The sequence below is a fragment of the Herpailurus yagouaroundi genome, unplaced genomic scaffold, assembly GCF_014898765.1.
Source record: "Herpailurus yagouaroundi ecotype Mexico unplaced genomic scaffold, PumYag 221, whole genome shotgun sequence".
In the NCBI taxonomy this organism is placed as follows: Eukaryota; Metazoa; Chordata; class Mammalia; order Carnivora; family Felidae; genus Herpailurus; species Herpailurus yagouaroundi.
The window spans coordinates 17,540,479-17,567,778 of NW_024412452.1; the positions used below are offsets into that span (position 1 = coordinate 17,540,479).

The following is a 27,300-nucleotide window of genomic DNA, read 5'->3' on the forward strand; positions in this document are numbered from 1 at the left end:
ATACTCCCAGAAGATTTGAGAAAGCTGTGTTTCATACTAGAGAATTACAAATCCTGGGGACCCTTCATTTTTCTAGAATACATGGGGTGGGGCGGGGAGGGGGGGAAGGTATATTCTCAAATTGTTTGCATGTAACTAATCTACACAAATGTTATCAAATGTTCCTGATGTCTTCGATCTAAAGGAATATGGTTTGAATCCTGAGATGGATGGATTGACGATAGAAAACACGTGCTTATTAAATTTGGTTTTCTTGTTAATCTTTATCCTGTCCCAATTAAGCTATTGTGGCTCATAAGCAAATGAATATTGAAGGCTCTACTTTTTCTCAGAGATTTTGTTAGCTAAGAATAATTTTTTTCATCTGTTTATAAAATGTGTTTTACCCGTTTGTTCCTTAGCCTACTACACACACATAAAGCAGTGTTGTAGGCTCTAGGGACAGAGCAGTGAACAAAAAGGGCAAAGGCACTGCTCCTATGGCATCTACATTCTAGTTGGCAAAAGTGGGCAAATAGGGCAGATGTTGTTTTAGTAACAGGTAGAAAGACGAAGAAGAATGAGAAGATTTAAGAGGGATGGAGGGTGTTACTTTATATAAAGTGGACAAAGAATCTTCTCTGATAAAATAACCTTGGGCAGAGAACTGAGTGAAATAAGGAAATGAGCTAAGTCGGCATATGGGGGGAAAGAGTGAGGAAATAGCAAGTGCAAAGGCCCTGAGGTCAAAGTGTGCTTAATGTGGAGGACAAGGGCAATGGGACTGAAGTAGAATGAGCAAGCAGGAGAATGATAAGTGCTCAATTTTGCTTTTTACTCAGAGTAATGTAGGAAGCTATTGTATCGTTTGTTTGAGTAGAGTATTATAATCTGACTCACTTTTCTATTGTCATAGAAAGTTGGGCAGAAGTGGAAGTAAGGAGGCTAGTTAGGAGACTGTTGAAATAGTCTGAAAGGTGTTGGCAGCTGGGATCAGGGCAGTGTTGAGGGAGGTAGTAAAAAGTGGATTCTGGATATATTTTGAAGAGAGAACCAATGGGATGAGGTATGGAGAATGAAGAGTTCAATCTGAAACATGTTGGTTGAGATGTTTATTAGACACCCAAGGAGAGAAATCCTTAGGCATTTGATCTGCTCAGGGAAGAGGTCTGGGTGGAAATGTGAATTTTGGGCACTGTTAGCGCATTTAGAAGGTGCTTGGTGTGGGTCCTGGGTGCTTTAGCCATAGTTAGAGGAGAGGCAGAGAATACTGGTCACAAGTAATAGGCGTGCTAGTGGGCGTAGGTACAAGGTCCCTTCTGACTGCCTATTTTTCACAGGGAAATTAAAGGAAGCTCATCCATCATCTGAGAGGGACAGGGTAGGTGGACCTGTGAAATTATCTTCTTGGGGACGGATCAGAGAAATGTAACAGGATACTGGGAGGCACTTAAGAGCTCCCCGCCTGAGGTTAGTGACTAAAACTAGACCTAAAACTGACCAAAGTAGTATTCAACAGCCTGGGTGGGGGCATGGAGTTGGGTAGACAGTAGAATTTCATCGGGGTTGGGGTTCACCAGGCATTACGGTGGGGAAAGAGAGGACAATGTGTTATGTTTTGTGCAAAAGAGTGTCGTGATAGACCGTGGAACTTGAGGAGTGAATCAAGTGAGAACATGAAGGATGTGGGGAAGGGGGGAAAGGGAAAGGTGGTCAGAGCAAGAGATATTGTTCCCAGAGAGGTGAAGAATTACAGGAATTTGGAGGGAGTGAGCTGCAAAGTTGAGAAATGGCAGCTAGAGAGCAAGATGCTTGAAACTGAGGTTAAGGAGGTTGTGCAGATATTAGTAATGACACGGTCATGTGTGTGAGGTAGGCGTGGGTACCTGAGGTTGGGTGTAAGAGAAGGGCATTGGAAAAGAGTTCCAGAAACTGAGAGGCCAAGGAATTGTACGGATCCTTTGTGTGAATAAGGAAATTGTCAAGAGTCACAGCAGGGATCATGGTGGAGAGGTGGAGGGACAGTGAGCCCGTTTGCCCATGTCTTCCAAGGATGAGGGGAGGGATGCGGCCCAGAGGTCTGTAGAAGATTGAAGAAGGGTAGTGCGGGCATGACCAGGCTTGTGAGCTTCAGAGAAACTGGAGAGCTGGCCAGTAGCCTGGAGCAGAGGTGACTACCCTGCCCCACATCTAGGCTAAGCATGGAGAGATGTAGGAGAGAGGATGTGGCCTCATGTCAGTGGGCCCCAGAAGCTCAGCCCAGAGCACATTTACATTCAGGTTAAGAGAGTGAAAAGAACATCTGAGTACCTGGATTAGTCAAATTCACAGAGACCAGAGTATAGTGGCGACTGCCAGGGGCCGGGCAGAGGGGAGGACGGAGAGTTTCATGTTTAACGGGTATGGAGTTTGAGTTTGGGAAGATGAAGGAAGTTCTGGATTGGGATGGCGGTGACCGTTGTAGAGCAGTGTCGATGCACGTAATGCCACAGAAGCGTACAGTTAAAACGGTAAATTTTATCTCACATGTATTTTACCAGTTTAAAAATAAAAGGGATGATCTGAGGAAAGGATGTTGGACCTTGAGTGCAGGGGCACTGTGGAGGGAGTTGGGGGCACAGTAGAGGTGAGCCGCAGGGAGTCACGGGAGACCTAGGTGGCTCCCCCTTTGAGGGTGAGTGCGGTGAGCAGGGGTTGGGGGCAGAGGGACTGTCTAAATGGTCTCTGGGAGACTGAAGATGGAGTGGCCGGGCTCTGCCTGGCGCTGGGGTGGGTGGTGGTCTTCCCCTGAGTCCCAAGGAAAGAGGGGGTTCTGTGCTACTCTACATCTCTGTTGCCCTAGAATCTAGCACAGCGCCTGGCATGTAGAAGATGTGAATATATGTTTGAATGCATTAAAAAATGACTTCTATCCAAAGAAAGAAAACAGCAAAAAAGAATTTAAGTGGCCTTGCTGAAAAATCCAAATACAGTTCCCCAAAAGTGATGAAGAATGAAAAGCTAGAGTTGGTCTCTGGAGAAGAAAGAGGATTTTTGGCAAATGTGCAGAAGAACTTACTGCGAAATTGAAGTTTAGACTGGAAAAAATAAAATCATAAACAGAAGGCTACACATGGGTAAAGGGTGTTGGAACTGAAACATTTTCCCACCTATGCAAATGATTGCGTGGTGGATTTGCGATTTGGAAGGGAATTATCCTATTTTGTGCTAAATCAGAAGATTATTAGCTTTATAAAGTATTAAGCCTAGGTCGTGCGTTGGTTCCTAACTTATAGATAACAAATTATAGCAATTAGCTCATTCATTTTATTATTAATAGTTAGACCCAGATTGTAGAGAATGTTATGCCTGCATACATCTTCAAAGACACATAGATATTTGCAATTGCTGGGTATCTTTTTAAAAATGTGCTTTTGTACCATATTTAGTTTAAGTGTTTTTTGTTTTTTGTTTTTTTCCCTAAAAGTGGAGAAGGGTTACCTTTTAAGGTTGCTGCCAGGCATCGATTTTCTTTTGAAGGGTCTAGAAAAGTGCTGGCTGGTGGTCGTCTTGCCTTGTGAAACATGTCCTGCAGCTGCCAGACCATTGTCATGCCCCATTCTTCTTGTTGTCGTTTTAGTGACAGCTATATTGTGCGTGTCAAGGCTGTGGTTATGACCAGAGATGACTCCAGCGGGGGATGGTTCCCACAGGAAGGAGGCGGGATCAGTCGCGTGGGTGTCTGTAAGGTCATGCACCCCGAAGGCAATGGACGAAGCGGCTTTCTCATCCACGGTGAACGACAGAAAGACAAACTGGTAATGGTAGACATGCAATGCGTTGTGTTAAATCAGCAACGACTGATTGCTTTCCGTTAATCATGGCCCTCTTCTCATAGGTTTGTTTGTCTCCTCCCGCACCCCCCCCCCCTTATTTCTCTGACTTCAAACTGTTGTGAAAGCTTCGGAAGTTACAACTCTGGAGCTGATGCCAAATACAAAACATAACCCTGACTTTCCAGTGAAGTCCTTTCTTACCACACCAGATAACGCAGGTGCTTAGTATATTTGGCCATCTTGTTTGCGTCTTTGATTAATTAAGCTGTCTTTCTGTCACCGTAACAAGATATTCAAAACAGAAGCGTGTTCTTTGTCATGAATCACATTCTAGTGAGCTGTGAAGCCTGGGCTTTTAAAAATGTAGGGTTTATTCGTGGAGCATGCCGTCCAGGTTTGGATGGTAAAAGGTCAAATGCAAAGGCAGAATGTCACCTGATACTTGGTTATTTGTAAATACTGTTTATCTAAAAGATACCGTAGCTTTTATTTCCTATACTAATGAATAAAACCTGTTTGGAAAATGTAGTGGTATCACATGTCTATAATAATTCTACATGCTTGTTAAATACATACTTTGGAGAGTAATATTCTCTCACGTGAGTGGAGCATTAGTAGCTCATAACATAGAGTTTCAGGAAGGAATGTGGATGTCCAGTTCTGAGCTATGAAGGAATCCATGATATGAAGAAAAGTTGCTATTTTTAATTGGTAGCCTTGAACCTGGAAGAACGTTGCTCCTATCTGTATTTGATCATGGAGCGTATACTCAGAAGCCAACTGTTGCTTCAAAATGTGCAGGATCTTATTGGATCTCAACAGAAAAAATATAAAGACAGCACAGGAAATGTCACTGTGACATTTGAGACCCTTAACAGCGAGCGTGTCTGTTGAGTGTTACGTGTTAAATGTACAAATGTAATCTGCTTTTGCAACCACTTCTTACTGTTTAAAAAAGTTACCAAATAGATAAGACAGAACAATTTGTAAGTGTTATATATAGATTAACAGAAATGCTATTTTCACGCTTGATTCATTTCCAAAAATGAAATGAATGAAAGTTTAAAGGGAGAACATAGCTCATTTTAAGAAGTGTGTCCATTCAGAAAATTCCCTATGTATTAGTCAAATAACTAAAGCATTCTTATTTACAATGTAGCCATATTCCCAGTAAAAAGTAAAATAACACCATTTAGCTAACATTCACCATGTGCTAAACACAATGCTAGTCCTTTAGTTCACTGTGTCCTTACAATAGCCTGTATAATTATAACTGAAAAAATTAAGATTTGTAGATAAACTCCTTGTTCTTCGTGACCCATCTTGAGAGCATGTAACTAGTATTTGATACTCCATCACTCTGACCCTACAACTGAGCCAAGCCACATGTGCTCAACCACCTTTAGCCTTTTAGTGTAGTTTTTTTCCCCCTTGTGCATATTTCTCTTTTTTCATAGCTCCGAACAGAGCTTGTCAACCATTTTGTGTCTCATTTGCTTTGCCTTAACATTCTCTAAGGAATTTTCCTCGTTGCTGTGTAAGGTTGATATAATATTGTTTATTTGGTGATCTCCTTAGGGTTATTATAAATATTAAGGTTCTTTCCCTCCTCTCCCCCTCCCCCACCCCCTGCAGTATTACCTACCTGCATTTTCCACCTTTACTATTTTGTTGGAACAATTTGGGGTCAAATTTTTATGACTGTTGATTACTTGTACAAAGAACTGCTACCAGCATATAGGAGAATTTCCTTTAATACCTTGAGGGTCATATATTTTAAATCTTTTTAATTTTTATTCTATTTGAGAGAGTGAGAGCACGAGGAGAGAGAAAGAGAATCTTAACCAAGCTCCATGCTCAACGTGGAGCCCGACACACAGCCCAGTGGGGGGCAGGTGCAGGGGGAGAATCCCATGACCCCTGGGATCATGACCTGAGCCAAAATCAAGAGTTGGGCGCTCAACTGACTGAGCCTCCCAGGTGCCCCGAGAGTCATATATTTTAAATCTTTACCAATTTGACAGAGTAACAGTAGCATCATATTATTAATTACTAATGGTATCAATGTTTTTCTGTTTGTTAAACAGTTGTTTAACAGTTGTAACAGTGAATTATCCGTTAATGTCATTTGCTTATTTATTGATTGGGGGCCTAACTTTTCTCCTTGATATATATGCCCTCTTATGTAAGAAAGATATTAATCTCCATCTGCCATATTTACTGCAAATACTTTTCTAGTTTGTTGCTTGCCTTTTTATTTAGTTGGTGTTCTTTTTCTAACAAAAACGTTGATAATTTTTTTTTCACTTTTTCCCTTTGTATTTTTTTTTTTTTATTACTTTCGTGTTAGCAAGTTATCTTGCCTGAGCAGTTAAATCTTTTTAGATCTATTTTTTCTTGGTATTTTCATGGTTTATCATAGAATATGTCAACCTAAAATGGCCTTTAGATTGTCTCATCCAGCCCCTTCGTTTTAGAAATATATTTTAGGAACTTGTATCTTACCACTGACTTGCACTTAATAATTGTAAACTTTTACCATTTTGGTCAAAGCAAAGCCCTCAGGTAAATTCCTGTAACATTCTTAAGGAGGAGGATACTTTTATCTCTGCTTCGCAGTGGGGGAACTCAGTGCTCCAAGAAGTGATGATCCGTTTCCTCGGTCTAGGGCATGTGGTTATTAGCAGAGCCAACATCAGGAACCGTTTCATTGTGAATCCCCAACCTGGTCCCTTCATACTAATTCTGCCTAGCAATAGGGCAGTCGTGGCTGTGAACCAGCTTCTGTAATCTGTTGCTATTGCACAAGGATTGTGTGCCCTGGCTCATTTCCATCCCACCCCACCCCCCCGTCATGTTTCTCTGTCACTCCATTTCTCTTCCTGTCCCCTTTATATTCCGTGACTCTCCACTTCCAGACTTTTGTATGTACTCGTATTGAAATCACATGCTCATATACCCAGTTGTGCTTTCCTATCTTTCCATCCCTCACACTCTGGGAAATTCTAGACTCTTGTATCCAGTGCTGCTTAACCCTGACCCCCTGCCCTGTCCCACGATACACACACACACACACACACACACACACACACACACACACACACCCTTTGGACATAGGGTGACTCCACACTTCCATAATGCAGCACTCCTGCCCACATGGGTGCGTACCCACATGGGAGCTTGCAAATGGTATACGTTGTGGAAGGACCTCCTCTCTGAGTGGTGGAATAGTGGGGAGAGGGTGGAGATCATTTCGGAAATACGGTGGGTGGATAGCACCAGAGTTCCTAGTATTCTAACTAGATAGGACAAGAAATGCTTTCTCTGGTAGGAACAGTGTTACCACTGGTTTTTCCGATGTAGTGCAGTTCTAGAATTTAGCACATTGATTTTTGTTATTATTTGAATTCTGTTTGAAGCCTATGAACAGAATTTCCATGGTTTCTATGGGAAAAAAAATCTGTGTTCCAGACATCCATTAAGAAGTCATTATTTGGATAATTTTTTTAAGTTGGAGACAATCAAATTTTCCTGAGAAATTATGTGTAAATTTAAAATTTCTGAGTTGAATCATTTTTTTAAGTTTATTTATTGTTGAGAGACAGAGTGCAAGCAGGGGAGGGGCAGAGAGAGAGAGTCACAGAATCTGAAGCAGGCTCCAGGCTCTGAGCTGTCAGCACAGGGCCCAGTGTGGGGCTCATACCCATAAACCATGAGATCATGACCTGAGCCAAAGTCAGACACTTAACCGACTGAGCCACCCAGGCGCCCTTGAGTTGAATCATTTTATTTTATTTATTTATTTTTTTTTTTAATTTTTTTTCAACGTTTTTTATTTATTTTTGGGACAGAGAGAGACAGAACATGAACGGGGGAGGGGCAGAGAGAGAGGGAGACACAGAATCGGAAACAGGCTCCAGGCTCTGAGCCATCAGCCCAGAGCCCGACGCGGGCCTCGAACTCACGGACCGCGAGATCGTGACCTGGCTGAAGTCAGATGCTTAACCGACTGCGCCACCCAGGCGCCCCGAGTTGAATCATTTTAAATGAACTAGAGAAGTTTATTCCTTAAATCCCATGAGAAATCAACTTATGAAGATGAATCACATAATCTGAAAGGTTGGTCGTTCCATTGGTTGTACATGTGCAGGTCTGTGAGCATGCACGTGCGCACGCGCACACACACACACACACACACACACACACACACACACACACATTTGGTAGGAGAGCCAGCTGGTAAAGCTCTTTAACAGCAGTTTGCCAGGATATTCATTTTAAATGTACATACTTTTTAACCTGGCAGTTTCGTACTTAAACCCTATCCTATAGAAATAGACTTATACACAAAGATTTAAGGAAAGCAATAGTTCTCAAACATTTTTGGTCTCAGGATCCCTTTACACTCTGAAAATTTATTGAGGGACCCCCAAAAGCTTTTGTTCTATGAGTTACAGCTACTTATTTTTACCATGTTAGAAATTAAAACTGAAATGTAGAAAAATTATTTATGACATCCCTCTAGAACCATTTTCCAGAATAACAATAATTGGAGAGAAGACTAGCATTGCTTTATATTTTTGCCATCTCTTTAAATATCTGGCTTAATAGAAAATAGCTAGATTCTACTATCTACTCCTGCCTTCAAGCTGTTGCAGTATGTTGTTTTGGATGAAGTATATGAAGAAAATCCAGCTTCACACAGATAAGTAGTTGGAAAAGAGGGAAAACCTTTTCAGGTAATTGTAGATGTACTTCTTGGATACGACACCAAAACTCGGCTTGTAATAGTTTCTAAAATGTGGAATCTGAGGCCACATTAATGAACTTTTCATACTGTGGTACATTAAAAACTACTGGTTTATGTTTCACTTTGAATGGTAGATCTTTTAGTCATTCCTGATTTTTTTGAACATCATGTCATTTGAAAAATAATGGTTTACTGAGTTCAGCAGATCTGCCAAATGTTGCTACATCTAATTCTACATAATGAAAAAGTCCCATTTCTTAACATCACCACTAATATCATTAGAAAAGTCATTAAGTATTGGACTTAAGCTGTCCAAAATTCTAATTTCACTTGAAAGTTCAGATTTTATTATTGGCAACAAATACCTCCAGTTGTTTTCTTTGAAGTGACAGGCTCACTGTGTTCATTTTCGAGAAAGTGTCTGCTAAGTACCGGGTCTGAATAACCATAGTTCATCTGTCAGTTGCTCTTTTTTTTTTTTTTTTTTTTTTTAAATTTTTTTTTTCCAACGTTTATTTATTTTGGGGACAGAGAGAGACAGAGCATGAACGGGGGAGGGGCAGAGAGAGAGGGAGACACAGAATCGGAAACAGGCTCCAGGCTCTGAGCCATCCGCCCAGAGCCCGACGCGGGGCTCGAACTCACGGACCGGGAGATCGTGACCTGGCTGAAGTCGGACGCTTAACCGACTGCGCCACCCAGGCGCCCCTGTCAGTTGCTCTTTCAAGTAAACCTGGTGATCCATGAAAAAGGCAGTTAAATTCAACTCACTACTGAAACCGTTGCGCAGGTACTTTTCCTTGAGACAGGTGTCGTTCTTCCGTATGGCGGCAGAAGTGAAAAAGGCTGTTAGAAATGCCCTTCCCTTTTCATCTATGCATTTGTGCAAAGCCAAAGTTTCTTCATATACGTCAGCCCAACAGCATATAATGGCAGATTGAATGAAGAAGCAGATAGGAGAATCCAGTTAGGTACACCTCCCATTTCACCACACAGGCTAAGAGCTGTGTACTCAAGGGTCAAGATGTAATGATGTTTAGCTTCTTCATCAAGGGCCATCCTACACAGAACTGGCATTTTTCACTTTGACCGTGTGGCGGTGATGAATCAGGTGACCATAGTACAGTTTGGTGCCACGACACTGCCTTGATGCATGCCACATCACAGCAGTTTTTACCCCCCTGTGCCTTTTGCACCCTCAGTAGAAATGGCAACACAATGAAATGGCAAAATGTCCTACTATCTGAAAATAGTTATGCCATCCTGGAGCCTGAAGTAGGTAGAGAGGGAGGGCTCCCTAGAGCTCGCAGAACAAAATTTGAGATCGTGTATAGAGGTGTTCATTCCAGCACTATCTCTAAAACTGGCTGATTAGCAAAATCTGCATGCCCGTTAGTAAGTATGGAGAATGACTGACTAATTCCAACGTGTCCACTGAGCCATTAAACAGAACTTGGTATTTTTCTGTATCTACCTCTAAGACGTGTCCTTGAGGAAAAGGCAACTTGCAGAGCCTTTTATAGGTATGGCCATGTTTAAAAACACACACAAACTTATGTGTGTATATAAAGAAGCCACAGAAAGGAACGTGGCATTGTGTCCACCATACTGATAGTGGCTGACTCAAGAGAAGTGGAGAGGCGTTGAGGGTGGGGGCAGAGAGGCAAGCAAGTATGGAGCCTTCACATATTCGTGTAGATTACTTAAATCTTGGACAATATACAGTTCTTGTGTCTGTTTTTTTAAAGCTTCCAACGAGAATATATAATCACCTTTTTCCTCCCCGTGCATCTCATTTTCAAAGATACCTTTTTTTAAAGCCCTTCTCGAGTTTGGAGTTAATGCCAAACCTCACTAGGGTTTAGACCTGTGAAGATTAAAACATCTGAACTTTTTTCATTTTTGTCATTAAACTTGGATATGTAGTGATGTTGTTTTGCTTAACAGGATGTAAAGAGATGGTACCTGATCCCCTTCCCCTCACTTATTTTAGGTGGCTGAACTTTACTTTTCTAAGAATTTTAGAACGTCTTTAAGAAAATTTACCATTGAGTAATCTTAAGCTTGGAAAACATGAACCAAAAGCTAATTTTTTTCACCCTAAAAATATGGAGAGGGGCACCTGGCTGGCTCATTCGGTAGAGCAAGAGACTCAGGGTCACCATCTTGGGGTCGTGAGTTTGAGTCCCACGTTGGGGGTAGAGTTTACTTTAAAAAAAAAAAATACGGAGAAACTGGAAGTCTTTGTTTTTACAAAAAGTTTATTTTGAGACTTTGAATTGAGACTATTAAATTCTAAAATAGATAACATTTGTTGGTTAAAGCCTTGGTTATTTGGATTTCCCCAATTTGGAATGGGGCTGGGCTGACATTTAATCATTGCACTATTCTTAGAGAAAAATGGCCATAATAAGCGATTTAATCATAAATAGAACTGTGTGAGGGGAGTGTTGTCTTCTTTCAATACAATGTAATAAAGTGAACTGCTTGGGACTGCTATTTGATATACCAATTTGACTATTATACTCATCTATTAAGTCAGAGAACATTTATTGGCAGCACTTAGTTCGTTTGCTTAGATGTATTCTTGAAACTCGTACTCATTCAAAGTTCTTCTCTTATTTGAACTTATACTAACTTAGGCAAAGCTTCACTCTTTCCCTTCGCTTAGTCTAAAAGTAATAAGATTTTGTTAAATGTGGAGCTTTGCCAGCACAAGAGCAAAGCTATTAAAATTTAGCAGAATCCCTTTGGTGCATATAATAAAGCCATAGGAATAAATATCGTCGCTATTTTGGAGGTTTTTTTATGAATAAAGAATGAAGTTTACATTCGTGGGGTGGCAGTGCTGCTTTTCTTGTGTAATATTAAACTCCGGTATCTTTATCAACAACAGCACTGTGCTGGTCATGGAGTTATTTTGTAATACATCTTGATCTTTTACAGTCTGGTTAGGAGCACAAGGCTAGTGAAACTTAGAAAATACTGTAAAATCAAGTACTAAATTGTGAGGGTCACAGGAAGAACTGGCATAAAAAAAACAATCTACTCCAAATTACAGCTTAGTAAAAGGCATTTCTGGAACTAGATCACTAGAAACTTAGAGGTTCTAATCTAGATAAAAGTTTAACAGATCAGGGTGGGAGCAACTGAAATGAGATTGATCTAAAAGATGTTCAAGGAAAAATGAAGTGGACCTCATGGTTAATAATACAGGGGCTAGAGAAAGCAGAAGAGATAGAGACAACCACAGGGATTTTGAGATAGCATGAACAGAGAGGGGTTGGCATTGCTACATATGGGAAGTTGGGAGAGGAAACGAGAAGCAGAAATTTCAGAACAGGTTAGTTAATTTTTTTCAACATGTTGCATGTGAGGTCACTAGGAAACACCCATCAGGACAGAGGAGGGAAGATTGAGAACCATTAGTACAAAGGTCCTGACATAGAAGCAATAAACCTGAAACAGATTGAAGCCCTGAGACCTGGGCTTCCCCTTAGTGCCCTCCAGTTAGGGGCAGGAGGAACTAAAATGACTGAGAACCAGGGTGGTTTAAGAAGTCCAGTGGGCATCACCAAAGGTGAGCAGGGCAGGGTCAACAAAGAATGGATGGTCCGCAAGGCAAGCGAAGGCTTCTTTGGAGATGGAGAGACAGATATGAGAAGGCAGGGATGAAGGGTTTTCATTAGTCGCCAGCAATGATAGATGGTTCCTAGTTGGGTTTTTGTAACCAGACACCGTCACGGCTATTTCGCAAGTAACCAGCCTGTGCGTTTCAATCCTTCAGGTGGTATTGGAATGCTATGTAAGAAAGGACTTGGTCTACACCAAAGCCAACCCAACCTTTCATCATTGGAAGGTCGACAATAGGAAGTTTGGACTTACTTTCCAAAGCCCTGCTGATGCTCGAGCCTTTGACAGGGGAGTGAGGAAAGCAATCGAAGACCTTATAGAAGGTATTGAATTTTGTCACTGCATTCTTAGGGGGACAGTGGGAATGTTCCAAGGTCTTTTTTATTCCAGTTGTCTGCCATCATATATTTGTGGTTTATTTGAGGGAGGCCTGGGGTGGGCAGGTCAGTAGATGGCAAAACTTGAGGAACATCCACAGAGAACAATTACTAAGTGACAGTGCAGGGGGAAAGGAGTTGGGTTTCAGACTAAGGAGTGAACCCAGTTGGTTTTCAGACTCTGCTCTGGAAAGACAAATTCTGGACTTCCATGTCAATGACTTTTTGACAGATTACACTTTTCCCTGACTATTGAAATGCCTTCGGTCTGATCTGTCTTGGCTCGGAAGGTGCCAGGCCTAGCGACTGCCGTCCTATAATGAGAGCTCACGGTGTGTGGCTGTACTGAAAAGGAAGGGGATCTGTAAGTCCTGGAGCCCTGGTTCGGCGTAGGGCTTGGTCTGTGGGTGAGTGGGGAGTAGACCATGTGTTGCCTCTGAATGTGGCCTGGAAGGCTCTTGGGCAGTCAGTTCTCACGGGCTTTTCTAGGGTCCACAGATGCAAACACGCAAACTCTTTACATTCAGTTATCCATTCAGAGAGTTAAAGTGGCCATAGCCAGAGCCCTTTAGAAAAAATAAAGCAAGGCATGTGAAAGCCAAATCCAGAATTTGGGGAGACTAATTACAAAAGAATGTATGCTTCATTTGTTTAAGACATAGAGTGTTCTGAAGTCATTTTCTTCTTTGTGGATTTGAGGGAAGAGCGAAAAGCAAATCTTAAAAAGGAAACTTGCTTAACGTTAGTAGTAAGAACATGAGTCTGTTCACTACAACGTGTGATAGCCAAAAAGGTAATTATTAAAAATCAACGTTCACATTCTAGGTCTGACGTAAGGTGGCAAATATTTAAAAAGTTGTTATGAAACATAGCTTTTAAAGTGTAGAGAGAAAGTAGCTCCCATGTTGCTGATAGAATTGTACAGTATGTCCACTTATTCTGTGAAGGTACACACAAAATTTGATTCTCTTACTTGTAATTTTTTTCTCCGTATATACTCTCTTTAGCTGTTTCTGTCAAACTTTCCTCAGATGTTGATGGACTGGAATAATTTAACTAGTAGAGAAAAGTCCTGAAAGATCAGTAGTAATTGTGCAGAAGACTTACTTTTTTCTCCTGCAGTCCCCCGGTAGAAATTTAAATAGCTCTCATCCCTTTCTGAGCAGTTTTTTAAATTTCAGCTGAATGTAATAGCAAAATATTTTCTACATGCACATTTTTTTTTTTAATTTTTTTTTTTCAACGTTTATTTATTTTTGGGACAGAGAGAGACAGAGCATGAACGGGCGAGGGGCAGAGAGAGAGGGAGACACAGAATCGGAAACAGGCTCCAGGCTCTGAGCCATCAGCCCAGAGCCCGACGCGGGGCTCGAACTCACGGAGCGCGAGATCGTGACCTGGCTGAAGTCGGACGCTTAACCGACTGCGCCACCCAGGCGCCCCTACATGCACATTTTTAAAGACCTAACCAAGAAAAGGAGACAGAAGAAATTTGCCTTTTGGTATACCTATCATTTAGGCAGAGTTCAATGTTTTTCGTTTGGCCATTAACAGTATCCGTTAAGTTGGTCCATGCATTATTGGGTATTGCGAGGGGGAAAGGAAGAAGTTACACAGATTTGCATGCCAGAATGAAGAAAGGGATGAACAAGTAAGTAATAAATCAAACCCTAAATGACCAAAGCATTCCATAATGGAATAAACTGGGTTTTCTGACAGGAGCCCAAATTTTGGCCTGCAGAAACGGACAACTCACAGATGCCCCAATATTGCAAAAGCAAACCTCCTTGCGTGGGTATCTGCTTTGAAGGCGGCTCCCACAGTCTGGGTTTTTGAGTCCAGTGTCTGAATTTCAGAACAGGAGGTGACCAAACCTATTTAGTCAAACCCTCGTATTGCCAGATGGAAAGACCAGAAACTGACACGGAGACCGTTGCGGGTGTCGCTTTCTAGTGCTTTCCCCACTACCCTGTAGGGGTCTGGGGGGACACTGGCAGAGTCTGGGCTTCAGCAGGTGCTTCAGAGCAGTGGGCTGGCTCTCCTCTCCACGCCCAGGTGACTCTCCGGGTGCGTGTTCTCAAGTGGCCCATGCAGAAGCTTGAGGGATTAAGAACAACAGTAGGCAGGGTTAATTTAGGGAATGTCCTAACTAGAGTCAATTAAAGAGGAATAAATTTAAAACATTTAATTCCCAGGTTACATATTTCTGCTGATGATTCACATTTGAAAGGAATGGAATGTGGTTTTATTAAAATATGTTTTTTAAATGATTGGTTTTGACTCACCTTCTTTGGAACTATGTTTTATCACATTTTTTGTCTTTTTAGGCTCAACCACATCATCTTCCACCATCCATAATGAAGCTGAGCTTGGCGATGATGACGTTTTTACGGTAAGTTCCCTTTGTCCTTTGCTTTGTGGATGAGTTGGTGAATAATCAGAGAGAGGTTCTGTTTAAGGATGTGAGAGACACTTTGCAATTTGGCATTTGCCGTTATTATTGGGAGGCCATGGGGGAGATCTCTGTGTTGTCACCGTTTTGGCTGTGCTAGGTTTGCCCATGTTGTGGGGGTACCATTGGCCGCCTGACACAACTGCGGCACCTCTCTCCGACCTGTCCCAGGTTCTCTCACAGCCTTCCCCAGATTTAGGGTGACCAACTCTCTGGCTTGCCTGGGACTGTCCTACTTTTACCACTGGGAGTCCCTAGTTGGCAAAACACCTCAGTCGCAGGCCAACCGGGACAACTGGTCGCCCTACTCAGAGTCTTCTGTTAACACATCTCCTCCTCTGGCATCAGGGAAAAAGCCAGAGTAGCCTTTCTGAAGAGTAATTAAACATCTGTGATAAGAGAGGCCTGAAGGCTGAACTGGAGTAAGGCGCAAGTATGCTAAGGCAGGAAAGGGCTTGGCTCTTTTGACACAGCAGGAGTTAATGGGATATTACTGGAAACAAAACGATTTCTCAGCTTGCATCGTCTTTGAAATCCTGTGCTTCTAAAAGTTAATTAACAAACAGTTCATCACACACCTGCTGTGTGCTTGGTGCAAGGGAGGAAGCTTTAGGGCAGCGTTTTCAAACTCTTGGCCCCCACACACAGTAAGAGATACATTTGCATTGTAACCTAGGACACACGCACACCTGAAATCAGATCATATTTCATGTTCTGCATTCTGATTTTTTTCTCTTCTGTTTCATTTTCTTCCACTTTTTACTATGAAACTTCATAAGCACACTGGAAAATTTAAAGAATATCAGTAAACCTCTACATTCAGCATTTGCCCTGTTTGCTTTATCTGTACCTGTAGATACTTACACATGCACACACACGTGATTGTTTCTGTTTTTTGCCAGTCCAGTTGAAAGTAAGTCACCTCAATGTTTTAATTCTCTAGCATGCATCCCCTAAAAGCAAGGCATTCTCTTCCACAAGTGTGATGCCATTACTATACCTGGGAAAATTAATAGGGATTCCCTAATATCATCTAATAGTTCCCCACTAGTTCCTCCCTTATCCCAAGAGTATCTTTCATAAGCTGTTTTTATTTCATATTTGTAAATACCAGCTGCAGCCCTTTAAATGTGTGTCCTAATGCACTCATCATGGAACCAGTGATTTGAAAAATGCTACTTTAGTAACAGAGAGGTGTAGAAACTATGCCTCGAGCCCTCATGGAGATAACAGGGTGGTTTGGGCAGAGAGAAGATGGACCCACGGGAGGCTTGGAGAATGGCACCCACTGTGTAGTCAGTCCTCTAGTCCAGGGTACGTTACAGGGAGGGGTCTGGGGATCAGAGAAGACCGCTAGGAGGTGAGGCTGACCTATTCCTCGGTGGCATTTGAACCCAGCTTGGGAAGGGGCTTCAAAACTGGGAAGCACAGGGCAAAGGCAGAAGCAGGGATGTGCACGGAGAGTTGCCTCTGCGCCACGGGCCCCAACCTGATGTGAACAGAGCGTGCATAGGGGTGTCAGGAAATGACCTCAGTTGTCTTTGCATTGAGCGGCGGGTGTGATTGTGGCTCAGAACAGGCTTCCTATAGTGCTCCAAGCAGATCCTCTCAACAGTTGGCATTTGCTTACATCTGTTCCTTTGTCACGTTTTCGAGAGACAAACAACAGCAGGCGGGTTAAAAGGTGGCTTCCTGTGCTCCAGAGCAAAACTGTCATTCGCAGCTGCTTCCCAGCTACCTGCCAGAAGTGATTTATAGAATCGTGAGAGGGCAAGGGGGACTGGGGTGATGGAAGCCAGCATCCCTCCTGGTTTTGTCCTTTAATCCACAGGGGCTCAACTTGCTGCTCTAGGGTAGCAGAGAATGCCCGCAAGGAAGTGTAGAAACAGCCCTGCTGTTTGCAGACACTGGAACTCAGTGGGGAAGGAGCTCCACTTAATTGCGTTCCGTGTAGGCCCTGACATATCTTTGCCTTCATTCCATGTGTTTACCAACAAGGGCCTATTAACAATAGCACCTCCCTTCCCTAATGGCCTCTTCATTAGCCATTGACCGTTAGGAACTCCTCCCCTGTAAGGATGGGGGAGGGTCATCAGGGGCTTATGCACCAGGTTTCCCATTGGATCCTGAGCTTCCCGTCACTAGACTTTCTGTCCTAAGATGGAAAGTGAGGTATCCGAAACCCCGGAGCCCAGGAAGTGAGCTGCTGTGTTGACTCCTGTGTAGTCTATAGCTTCCCAAAGCTTGTCGTGTTCTAAAACTTTTATTGATAGGACAGATATTTAGAACACAGAACTCATTTAGTGTGGAAAGAGTATAAATAGTGGGGTGGCTGGGTGGCTCAGTCGGGTAAGCATCCCACTTCAGCTCAGGTCACAATTTCGTGGTTCGTGAGTTCGAGCTCCGTGTCGGGCTCTGTGCTGACAGCTCAGAGCCTGGAGCCTGCTTCAGATTCTGTGTCTCCCTCGCTCTCTGCCCCTCTCCCACTCCCACTCTGTCTCTCTCTGTCTCTCTCAAAAATAAATAAACATTTAAAAAAAGAAAGAAAGAAAGAGTATAAATGGTGATAAGACCTTCTAACAACTCATGATGGACCCGAATTATGAGGGCTTTCTGGGAGGACAGCAAGTGTATATGTGGTTATAACTTGAGGAACCAGGGAGTATATCTTCTGTTTTTGCCACGAGAGCCAGGGGCTTCCCTCTGTTTCAGGGGATTCCTTGGGGCTAGAAGGAAAACAGGACATTGTGGACAATATGTTGATGCACATTCTACGGTGGGGCATAAAGTGGAGGAAGAGACCCGCCAGCTCCCCGTCACCAAGTACGGGCTGTCTCTGCTCACACTTTCCCAGCTCTCATGGTCATCCCCCAAACCAGCTTGTCCTCCTGACTTCTCAGGATTGACAAACCGTGCTGCAATTCCTCAGAGTAAAATTAGCGTCCTGCTTGGCGTGTGCACGAGTGGGTGCACATGCGCGCGCACACACACACCATCGCACACGCTGCCCGTGCATCTGTGGCCACTTGCCAACACCATTGCCCCCTCAGTCTTCCCATGCCTCTCCATTCGTTCTGCTGCCACCAGCCGGCTGTGCGTCCACATCCTTCCTGCCCAAGCCACCAGCAGAGACTCCCGATGAGCAACTGTTCTGATTTTCTGAGTGTGGACTGTTTATTCATTTGTGTGTGTCCTAGTATTTCTCCCTTCGCCAATTATAATTGTTTTCTCTCCTTTAAAATTCCAAAGCACTCTGCTGGTGCTTTCTGGCTTGCCCCTTGAAAGCCTGCCCTTTTTCTGTTTTCAGATTTTTTCTTTACTGAATGAATGAATCTTTAATTAGAAGCAGGACATTCGTCATGATAGTCTCTGCATCCCTGTAAAGCTTTGCTCTAAAGGTGCTCAATCAATGGGTGGTCTGAACCCCAGATATAGTGTGTAACAGTCATAGGTTTCCATATTTTATTCATTTGCTTTGTTGTTATCCTGGGGGGCCATGTAAAGTTGGGTGATTTTGAGGGATTCTCGGTAGCTTCATGTCTTGTTTTTCTAGCTTTCTTTTCTGCTGCGTCTACAAATGGGAGCTGTGCTCCTAGCATCGTCACTCGCTGTGAGCTCTTGACTGCTCACACGTACCTTCTCACCCTTCTGTGAACTCTCTACCCTTTGCAGTACTGTCTCTTCCTGGACCTCAGTTACAGTGACTGACCCAGGTGAACACAAATACCTAGATGGCAAGGGTGTGCTCAGCGTTGAATATGCAGGTATGAGGCTTGAGCCATTTGGTACAAATTTGGAAGATGAGTAATGCAAACAATATAAACAACAACAACAGTTAGCGTTCTGTTTAACAGGAGGTTGTTTGTTTGTTTGCCACTGCTAAGAATTGGCACACTCATGGGGCGCCTGGGTGGCTCAGTTGGTTAAGCGGCCAACTTCGGCCCAGGTCATGATCTCGCTGTTCGTGAGTTCGAGCCCCGCATCGGGCTCTGTGCTGACAGCTCAGAACCTGGAGCCTGCTTCAGATTCTGTGTTTCCATCTCTCTGTGTCCTTCCCTCTGCTCGCATTCTCTCTCTTTCTCTCAAAAGTAAACATGGAAAAAAAAAAAAAAGAAAGAAAGAGTTGGCACACTCATGTTGGCGCCTCTGACTGACAGCTTTTAGTTTCTTTCATTTCAGGGCTGGGGAGACTTGAAAGGGACAGAATGGAAAGACCCTTGAGTCTGTTCCCTCTGTTGTGCTTTTGTCTTGCAGAGAAGACATGTACTTTTATCTTGTGGAGGAGGCCCCTTGTCAGCCTGAGATAGGACCAGTCTAGCTCCCTGTGGATCAGCTGAGCTGGTTTGCTCCCCAACTTAGGACTCACTTCCTCCCAGCCCCCCACAGTTGAAGACCCTGAGACCAGAGCATGTGGAGCCTGCAAGGAGGGGGGGCTGGGGGGGAGAAAAAGAGATAATAGTGAAAATGGACCGTATAGAACTAGACTGGCTCTGGGTTTTATGGCCCTTTCATGAACAGTTTTCCAAAATCCTGTTTTGTAGGGTTGGGTCCTTTAAAACCTGGTGGTTTATTTACTGCTGCCAAATTCTCAAATCATTTTTTAACTGTTATTAGCATCTTCATGGCTAGACAAGGATAATTTCAACACGATCTTGGGAGAACACAGCCACAGTGTGTGTATACTTCTAGAGCAGGCTCATCTAGACTCTGCGGTCAAGTGTTGTTGGCGCTTCAGCTGTCACTGTGCTGAGTGGCTGGATTCTGGCTCTAAAGCTTGGGGATTAGGGAAATATTTGCTTTATAGACAGCTACTTGGGGGTGTGTAAAATAGCTAAGTCTTCATCTTCCATAATAAGAAGTCCCGAAAAAGTATCTAAATCTGCAAATCGGGAAATAGTAGTATAACCACTTGACGTTGGAAAAAAAATGGAGAGAAGTGGAAGAAGAAAGAGCCACAAGAATTGAAGTGTGTGTTTCTCTGGCGCAGGAGCTGAGATGGGGAGGGGCAGAACTGCTATTGAGAGAGTAAATGATACACGTGTATTGATTTTTTTTTTTTTTAAAGCAAGAATGTGGGGGTTTTCTCAATGGGGACTGTGGGAGGGGGGCGGTCAAGGGAGAAGGTGGGATCGGGAGAGATGCCTGAGTTACAGCAATCCTGGGTCCCCCTCCATCGGGGGTTTAAAGACCTTAAAGAGACACAACAGAGGTTGAGGTCTGCGGCTGCAAGTTCTCTTCCTCCTGCTGTTTTCTCTGCCTGGTGCTAGGAAGCAGTATGTCCACTGTGCAGATAATTAGCTGCAAATGTTTGGCTTGCGGGGAGACAAGGTTAGCTGCAGACATGCCAACTCCTTAGAATTACAGGTCTTGGAATTGGAAGGGATTTTGAGTTCCTATCAGATGAGCCAGCCTGCTTCCTTCTGGCAAATGAAGTAGGATTCGCCTCATTTGACAGCCTCGGTTGGGGAAGCAGCTCAGGGTCCACTGGGTGACTTGCCGAAGGTCACACAGCTAGTTCACAGTGGAGGAGCCAGGAACACCATCCCCCAGCCTTTCCAGCTCACCACTGCTATTTTTCTCGTCTTCTGTTGAATAATTATATTTCTGATATTCCAGCCATTCTATTTTTTAAACAACCAAGTACAGGCATTGTATTTTAGGGTTCTGTTGAACCCAAATTGGAAAGGGGAGAGAAAAGAAGATAAATTTAAGAGCAGTGGCCTGTGTGGCCCATTAATGTGACAGACTTGGAGCCTACTGAGTGAGTTTTGCAGCCCAGGGGTCCCCAAAATAGCAACTCAAAGCTTGACTATAGGAAAGCCTACCCTTATGTCCTTATGTTAGGTTGTTGTTTTTTTTTTTTTTTTTTTATGTTTGTTTATTTTTTGAGAGAGAGAGAGAGAGAGAGAGAGAGCGAGCGAGCAAGCCTGGGAGGGGCAGAGAGAGAGAGGGAGAGAGAAATCTCAAGCAGGCTCCGCACTGTCAATGCAGAGCCCAATGTGGGGCTCAAACTCACGAACTGTGAGATCATGACCTGAGCCAAAACCAAGAGTCGGATGCTCAACTGACTGAGCCACCCAGGTGCCCCTACCCCTATATAAGGCTTTGATTTTGTTTTTTGCCTGCCTTGTACGTTTTTACCACCATGACCTAAGTATTGTTTCTGGATCTGGGAGGCCCTTCTCAGTAGCGATTCCTAATTAAGCCCTAGTGCCTTAAGGCATTCATCCTGTGTAATGAGATCATCACTCTCCTGTGCACCTAGAATGGTATTAAACTGTGTACCGTCCTTTGCAGAAATGAGAAGATTTAATTCACATCATTTTGTGTGGGTCTGAACACTCTCCTAGAAGCCAGCTGAAGAAGGCTGATATTTGGGTTACGTTTGGCATTTCATCGTACCTTAGGCAGGCCGCCCTCCTTCATGTAGGAAAAACGTCATGTCTTTTACACCGTCGTCAGCTTCCAGCCATGTTTTGCCTAGACTGGAAGAACTTGGTCCTTCCTCGTGCCCTACGCTTGAACCCTTGACATCCTGTTTACTACAAGCTGCATTTTATTACTTTCTGGCTGTTCAGAGCAGTTGTCCCTAATGACATCCCTGACGCCTCCCACCCACCCCAGGGCTAAAGTATGGCTAGAGCAAGCGTTTGAAACCAGAATACTAAGAAGCAATTTGTTTTGTCCTGGATGGGCTTTTGAGCATTTACAAGTTGTGCTTATTTTCATTCCTTTTTTTTTTTTTTTTTTTAAAGTTTGTTTATTTTGAGAGAGTGCGTGCCACATGTGCGGTAGGGGCAGAAAGAGAGGGAGCAAGAGAATCCCGAGTAGGTCCCGCTCCACCAGTGCAGAACTGGGATCATGACCTGCAACCGGGGGTCAGACAGTGAACCAACTGAGCCACCCAGGTGCCCCATATACTTACTTTCATTCTTGATTAAGTAGGAAAAAATGAATTCATTGAGTTTTGTAATCTTCAAGGTTTCGTTTACAGAAGAAGAGTATATAGCCTGCCACAACATTTCCCTTTTTTTTTTTTGAAGTCTTTCCCACCTAATCCGTGCCAGCAGCCATTAAAACTGAAGGCAAATCTACCAATTTTGTGGGTTTTTTTTGTCAAATCTACCTATTTTGTAATAAATGGGGCTCATTTACTGATTTTTTCTAAGAAAGCAGTGACGTGTGACCACTGAGTATGCAGAGTTTAGAGGCTAGGGAGAGGCCTGCATTCCAGACTCGGTTCTGCCAGTACTTCACTATGATCACTGATCCTTTGGACCCACAGTCTTCTCAAGGTTGAATGTACTTCCTTTGAGCCTCTATTTGCTGGCCTCGGGGAAGGGAAGAAAAGGCACTGTGGTGTGGCACTGCCCCTGGCACCGTGCCCTGCACTCTCACATACGTGACTGAGCTTGGTCCTCACAATCACCCTGTGAGGGGCATGCTGACACTTCCTCTTCTGCGGATAAAATCACCAAGACTCCGAGCGCCAAAGCAACCTATATTCTGTTCTATACTCTGCCCACCCAGAATGCAAACTTCTGATCTGCTTACTGCCTTTCAGAGAAGTTTGACAAAAGGCAGTATGTATTCAGTAAGTTTCAGTAAATTTTACTTCTTTAAATCCATCAGATTCCCTTCATTGCAAAGTAGCTTCCTAAATGATGGTCTTTTCAACTAGTGCCTTGGCTTAAAACTACTTCAGTGGAGGGCGCCTGGGTGGCTCAGTGGGTTGAGCATCCAGCTCTTAATTTCGGCTCAGGTCATGATCTCCTGGTTCATGGGACCAAGCTCTGCACGGTCAGCAAGGACCCTGCTTGGGATTCTCTCGCCCTCTCTTCCCCTCCCCCACTCACTCGCTCTGCTTGTCTCTCAAGTAAACATTAAAAAAAAAAAAAACAACAAATACTTCAGTGAAGGTCTGAAGTTACCCTTGCCCCTGCTCGAAAGCCTCAGTCGCATTTTAGACGATCAGTTGATTAAAAATGTTTTCTTGGGCACCTGGGTGATTGGTTAAGCTTCTGACTTCAGCTCAGGTCATGATCTCATGGTTCATGAGTTCGAATCCCGCATCTGGTGAACAGCAGCCCCGCTTCTCTTTCTCTCCCACTCTCCGCCTCTTTCCCTCCCGGCCCCTTGTGGCACCACTCTCTCCGCTTCTCACTGACTTGCGCTCGCTCTCTCTTAAAAAAAAAAAAAAAAAAAAAAAAAAATGTTTCCTGTTGTCTCTACCTTTGGCATCTGGGGATTGGGCAGACTGGGGTGGGGAGACGCTAAGTAAAAGAGAAAACAGGTTGAAAATGTAAGCTCCTTCTACAAAGTTTAACTAGTGAAACTGATCTATGGTAGCTTGTTAAGAGAAGCAGAAATGTTTTGGGGGAGGGGCAGCCATAGGCTTTGGGGTTGACACCAGGAAGCAGTGTCCCATAACTGCTGCTGGCTGAGACCCAGCACTGCACTGGGTGGTGTGGAAGGTCTCAGAAAATGGGAGGGAGCTGCTTTATCTTCTAAATGACAATAATTACCAAGCTCACATTACATAGTGAGGGGAGGATCTTTTTATTCAACCTGTAATACCTACAGTGGCTTTAAATTAAAGCAGTTAATATGTCTGAGGCTCAAACAAAAGCTTTGAAATGCTCTCAATTTCAAGAAGCCCAAAGGCATTCTTGCTAGCCCTCCCACTTGAGTCTTTCTTCATTTACATGCACCTTATCTCATCTTTTTAAGTTGTGGGTAGTAGGATACTGTTCTTTGCATTTTACTAATTCATACAGAGGACGTATTCGGGGTTACCTGAAAGCCCGCCTTCCTGCTTGCAACCCTTCAGCCCCTTCCAGTAAATCAAGCTGTGGCTGTATCAGAGTCCTTTCCTTTCATATGAAAATTTCACCTAAGTTTAAAAACATTTTTTTAATGTTTATTTATTTTTTTTGAGGGAGAGTGAGAGTGAGAGCGGGGGAGGTGCGGAGAGAGAAAGGGAGACACAGAATCTGAAACGGGCTCCAGGCTCTGAGCTGTCAGCACAGAGTCTCCTGTGGGGCTCCAACTCAGGAATGGCAAGATCATGACCTGAACCAAAGTTGGATGCTTAACAGACAGCCACCCAGGCGCCCCTCACCTAACTTCAAAATTTAGAAACATAAGACTTTTTTTTCGATGAGTAGGAGTTTTGTTTTTGTTGTTTGATTTACAGCGAAAGAATGCCCACTTTATCCTCGGGCCCCAGAAAGCATAATGTCTTAGAGTCTAAGGCCAAAGTCGTCTCTTTCCCCCATTCTTGCAGCTGCCTCTTAGACCCAGTCCGCCTGCTAGCTGGGCCATGAAAGAGCACGTGCCTGGCTGGTTGCTTGCCTTTTTGAAAGAGGACACTTGGAACCTATGTAGGCCCTTAGGACAGGTGAGCCAGTGCTACCTGTTCCCAAAGACCTGTTGATAAAATGGGTGACAATTTCCTGTTTACCAAAGGAAAAAGGTCTAACAGGTGCCAAGGGGAAAGGAGTGCTGTACTAAAAAGAGACAACAGATCATCAAGCCACCCGAGCCAGGTGCCTTCGGAGGCACTTAACTATCCAGTGTACTGCCTTCTGAGAAGCAGAGGTGCCCAGAGTTTCGTGTCCTTAGTCTCCTTGCTGGGCCCAAGGTTGAGAGGAATGGTACATACTTCTATTTAGTGTGTGTATATACCTTTAAAAAAAACAAAACGAGGGGCGCCTGGGTAGTTCAGTTGGTTAAGCTTCCAACTCGACTTTGGCTCAGATTTCATGATTTCAAGGTTCAGGAAATCGAGCCCCATGTCCGTCCGCACTGTGAGAGTGGAGCCTGCGTGGGATTCTCTCTCTGCTCCTCCCCCACTCATGATCTCTCTCTCTCTCTCTCTCTCTCTCTCCCTCCCGCCCCCCCTCAAAATAAGCAATAAAATAAAACATTAAAAATGAGAATCCTTGCAATGGAAAGATTGATATTGGCATTGGATGCATCAGCTGTTGAGATCTATTTTGGTGGAAGATTGCAGTAAAAATAATACAAATTGTGGTCATAACTACTAGGTAGGCTCCTTTAAAAATGCAAAATAGCAGCATCTACAGACAAGGCAGAAGTGCTATTTAATGAATCTGAGGAAATCCTGTGGCCCTCGAATGAGCTAGGTAGCAGTCTCCATCAAACCCCTTGGATGTTCTTAAGAGGAGGGAAGGAGGGTTATTCTGACACTGTTAGAGCTCAGACAGACCTTGGAGATCATTGATTGCCCCCCCCCCCCTTATTTTACACATGAGGAAACTGAGGCCCTGAGAAGTTAAACAACTTGCCCAACGCCTATGGCCTAACCTGGCCTGGAATCAGTTCTTGGTGCAGTTTGTGCCTAACGTTGCTGTATGATTTCCAGATGACATGGTCTGGCTTCTTAAGCATTTCTTAACCTTTGTTTTCTATGCCTTGTTTAAAACGTGTCAGCCTGCTAACCTCCTGACGGGGTTTCTCAGAGTAGGGTTGGCTCCTTGCGCTGTGTGTTTGCTTCTGTCACCTCATGTGTTCCTGGGGACACAGGGACGATGAAGTGACTACTTGTTTGCCTTACTGAAGGTGGGCTTCATCCCCATTGTCTCCATCCCCAAGACGGGGAAGGAAATTGCCAGTTGCCAACCTTCTCATAGTCATAGATACACTGAGTAGGACATTCCAAGTGCCCCTTAGTAGTTCTAAGTGTCCAGGAAAGAACAGTCCTGCCCTAGGCACATTTTTCCTCTCCTGCGGGCATTGTTTGCCCACTGCTGCTGCCTTTGTGCTCGGCCCTTACCCCCTTTGGTAAAAAAACAAAGATTTAGCAGGAAAATCCAAGGGGAGTTGAAGGGATACACATAGCCTTGAAAACACTTGTTTCACTTTGAAATGCGTAGTCTGACCCACCCTGAATGCCCCAAAAAGCCCTTGGTCGACAGCCAGGATTCCATCCCAGGACGGGTAATTTAAGCAGACTGCCTCCTCAGCTGCTCTGGCTTCTTGGTTCTTTCTCTCCTTCTTTTCTTGAGCTTCCCTTGGTCAAAGAAGTTCTCCTTCCAAATGAAGAAGGCTCATTCCCAGACCCAAGGCATGTGAACAGATGCATGTGCTTCTGTAAGAACTTCCAGGTAGACCCAAGGAGAGGGTAGAACAGCCAAGTTTCCAAGAGTAAGAAATCCTTTTATAAGATATGCCTGTGCAGTAGGAGAGAGCCAGCTACAGGTTTCACATGAGACATGCATCTTCTAGTCTCCCTTCCCCATTCAGTCCAATTTCTACCCAAACCAGGCAGCATTGACCTTGGGGAAACAGGTAGCCTCCTCCCAGCATCTTTTGCACTTCGGATTTTGATTTATTTTCAGATATCATAACATTAAAGCCAGCTATGCAAAAGGAAAGTCTGTGCCAACTTTTGAAGCTCTGGTGTTTTTCTCTCATTTGTTGTTAAAATTCTGGGGAATTATGGGAAATAACTGACTAAGTAGGTCTTCAAAGTCTGGCCATTGGAAGCTTGCTCTTTTTGAAGAATTTTATTAGATGTTCACTGGTAAACTTGAACCTCTTTTTCTCTTCCTCTGAGCCTAGTTCTGACCTGTCCACCCATCTAGAAGGGAAGCCACCTGGCCTTGCCCCTGCCTGTGTCCCCCTGTTATGTCTGAACCCACATCCTACAGAGCACCCAGCCCAAACCCAAGAAACTTCCAGGCAAGGAATGGGTGCCTTTACTATCAAAGGTGGATTCCATCAGGCCACTCGTGTCTGTATTTTCCTGATTTTAAGGTTGGCAGTACCCGCTCATCTCAGTGCCCTCTGACTCTTGCTCCCATCCTCCCTTCCTTCCTTTTCTCACCTCCCTGTTCCTTCAAGTTTCTTCCTTATCAAAGTCATCTCAGCTTTCTGCCTTGTTAGAGGGCTTTAGAACCAGGCCCCACAAACCTTGTTCCTTTGAACAAATTCAGCATGACTTTTTAATTAGAGAACAATTCACATCCAGTCTTCCTGAGCTGAGTCCTTATTATTTAGCGTTAGAATATTCCATTGCATTTCTATTATTCAGTGCCTCATATTAGGTTGCAAACTTCTTAATGGAACATCTTTTTAATAATGGGCATTGACACTGATTCAGCGTCCAACCCAGACCCAGAGGCAGGATTTTCTGGAGGCTACATTTGCAGGTGGCAGTGGTTATGCTCGCTGTATCATGTTGCATAGGACCCCCCCCCCCACCAGGTCCACAGCAGTGCCTGCCCTCTCCGTCCACAGTGGGTGGGACAGAAGGCTCTCTGTCCCTGG

General features: G+C 43.9%; 1 protein-coding gene across 2 annotated transcripts in view; it reads left to right on the forward strand.

Annotated features, from left to right (window-relative positions):
- Positions 1 to 27,300, forward strand: part of SPRED2 (sprouty related EVH1 domain containing 2) — a 53,641-nt gene that overhangs the window by 16,612 nt on the left and 9,729 nt on the right. For both annotated transcript variants that reach the window (XM_040458248.1, XM_040458247.1), the window contains exons 2-4: positions 3,599 to 3,776; positions 12,332 to 12,500; positions 14,882 to 14,946. In XM_040458248.1, the coding sequence (XP_040314182.1) occupies positions 3,599 to 3,776; positions 12,332 to 12,500; positions 14,882 to 14,946 (412 nt within the window). The remainder of the gene's footprint in view (positions 1 to 3,598; positions 3,777 to 12,331; positions 12,501 to 14,881; positions 14,947 to 27,300) is intronic.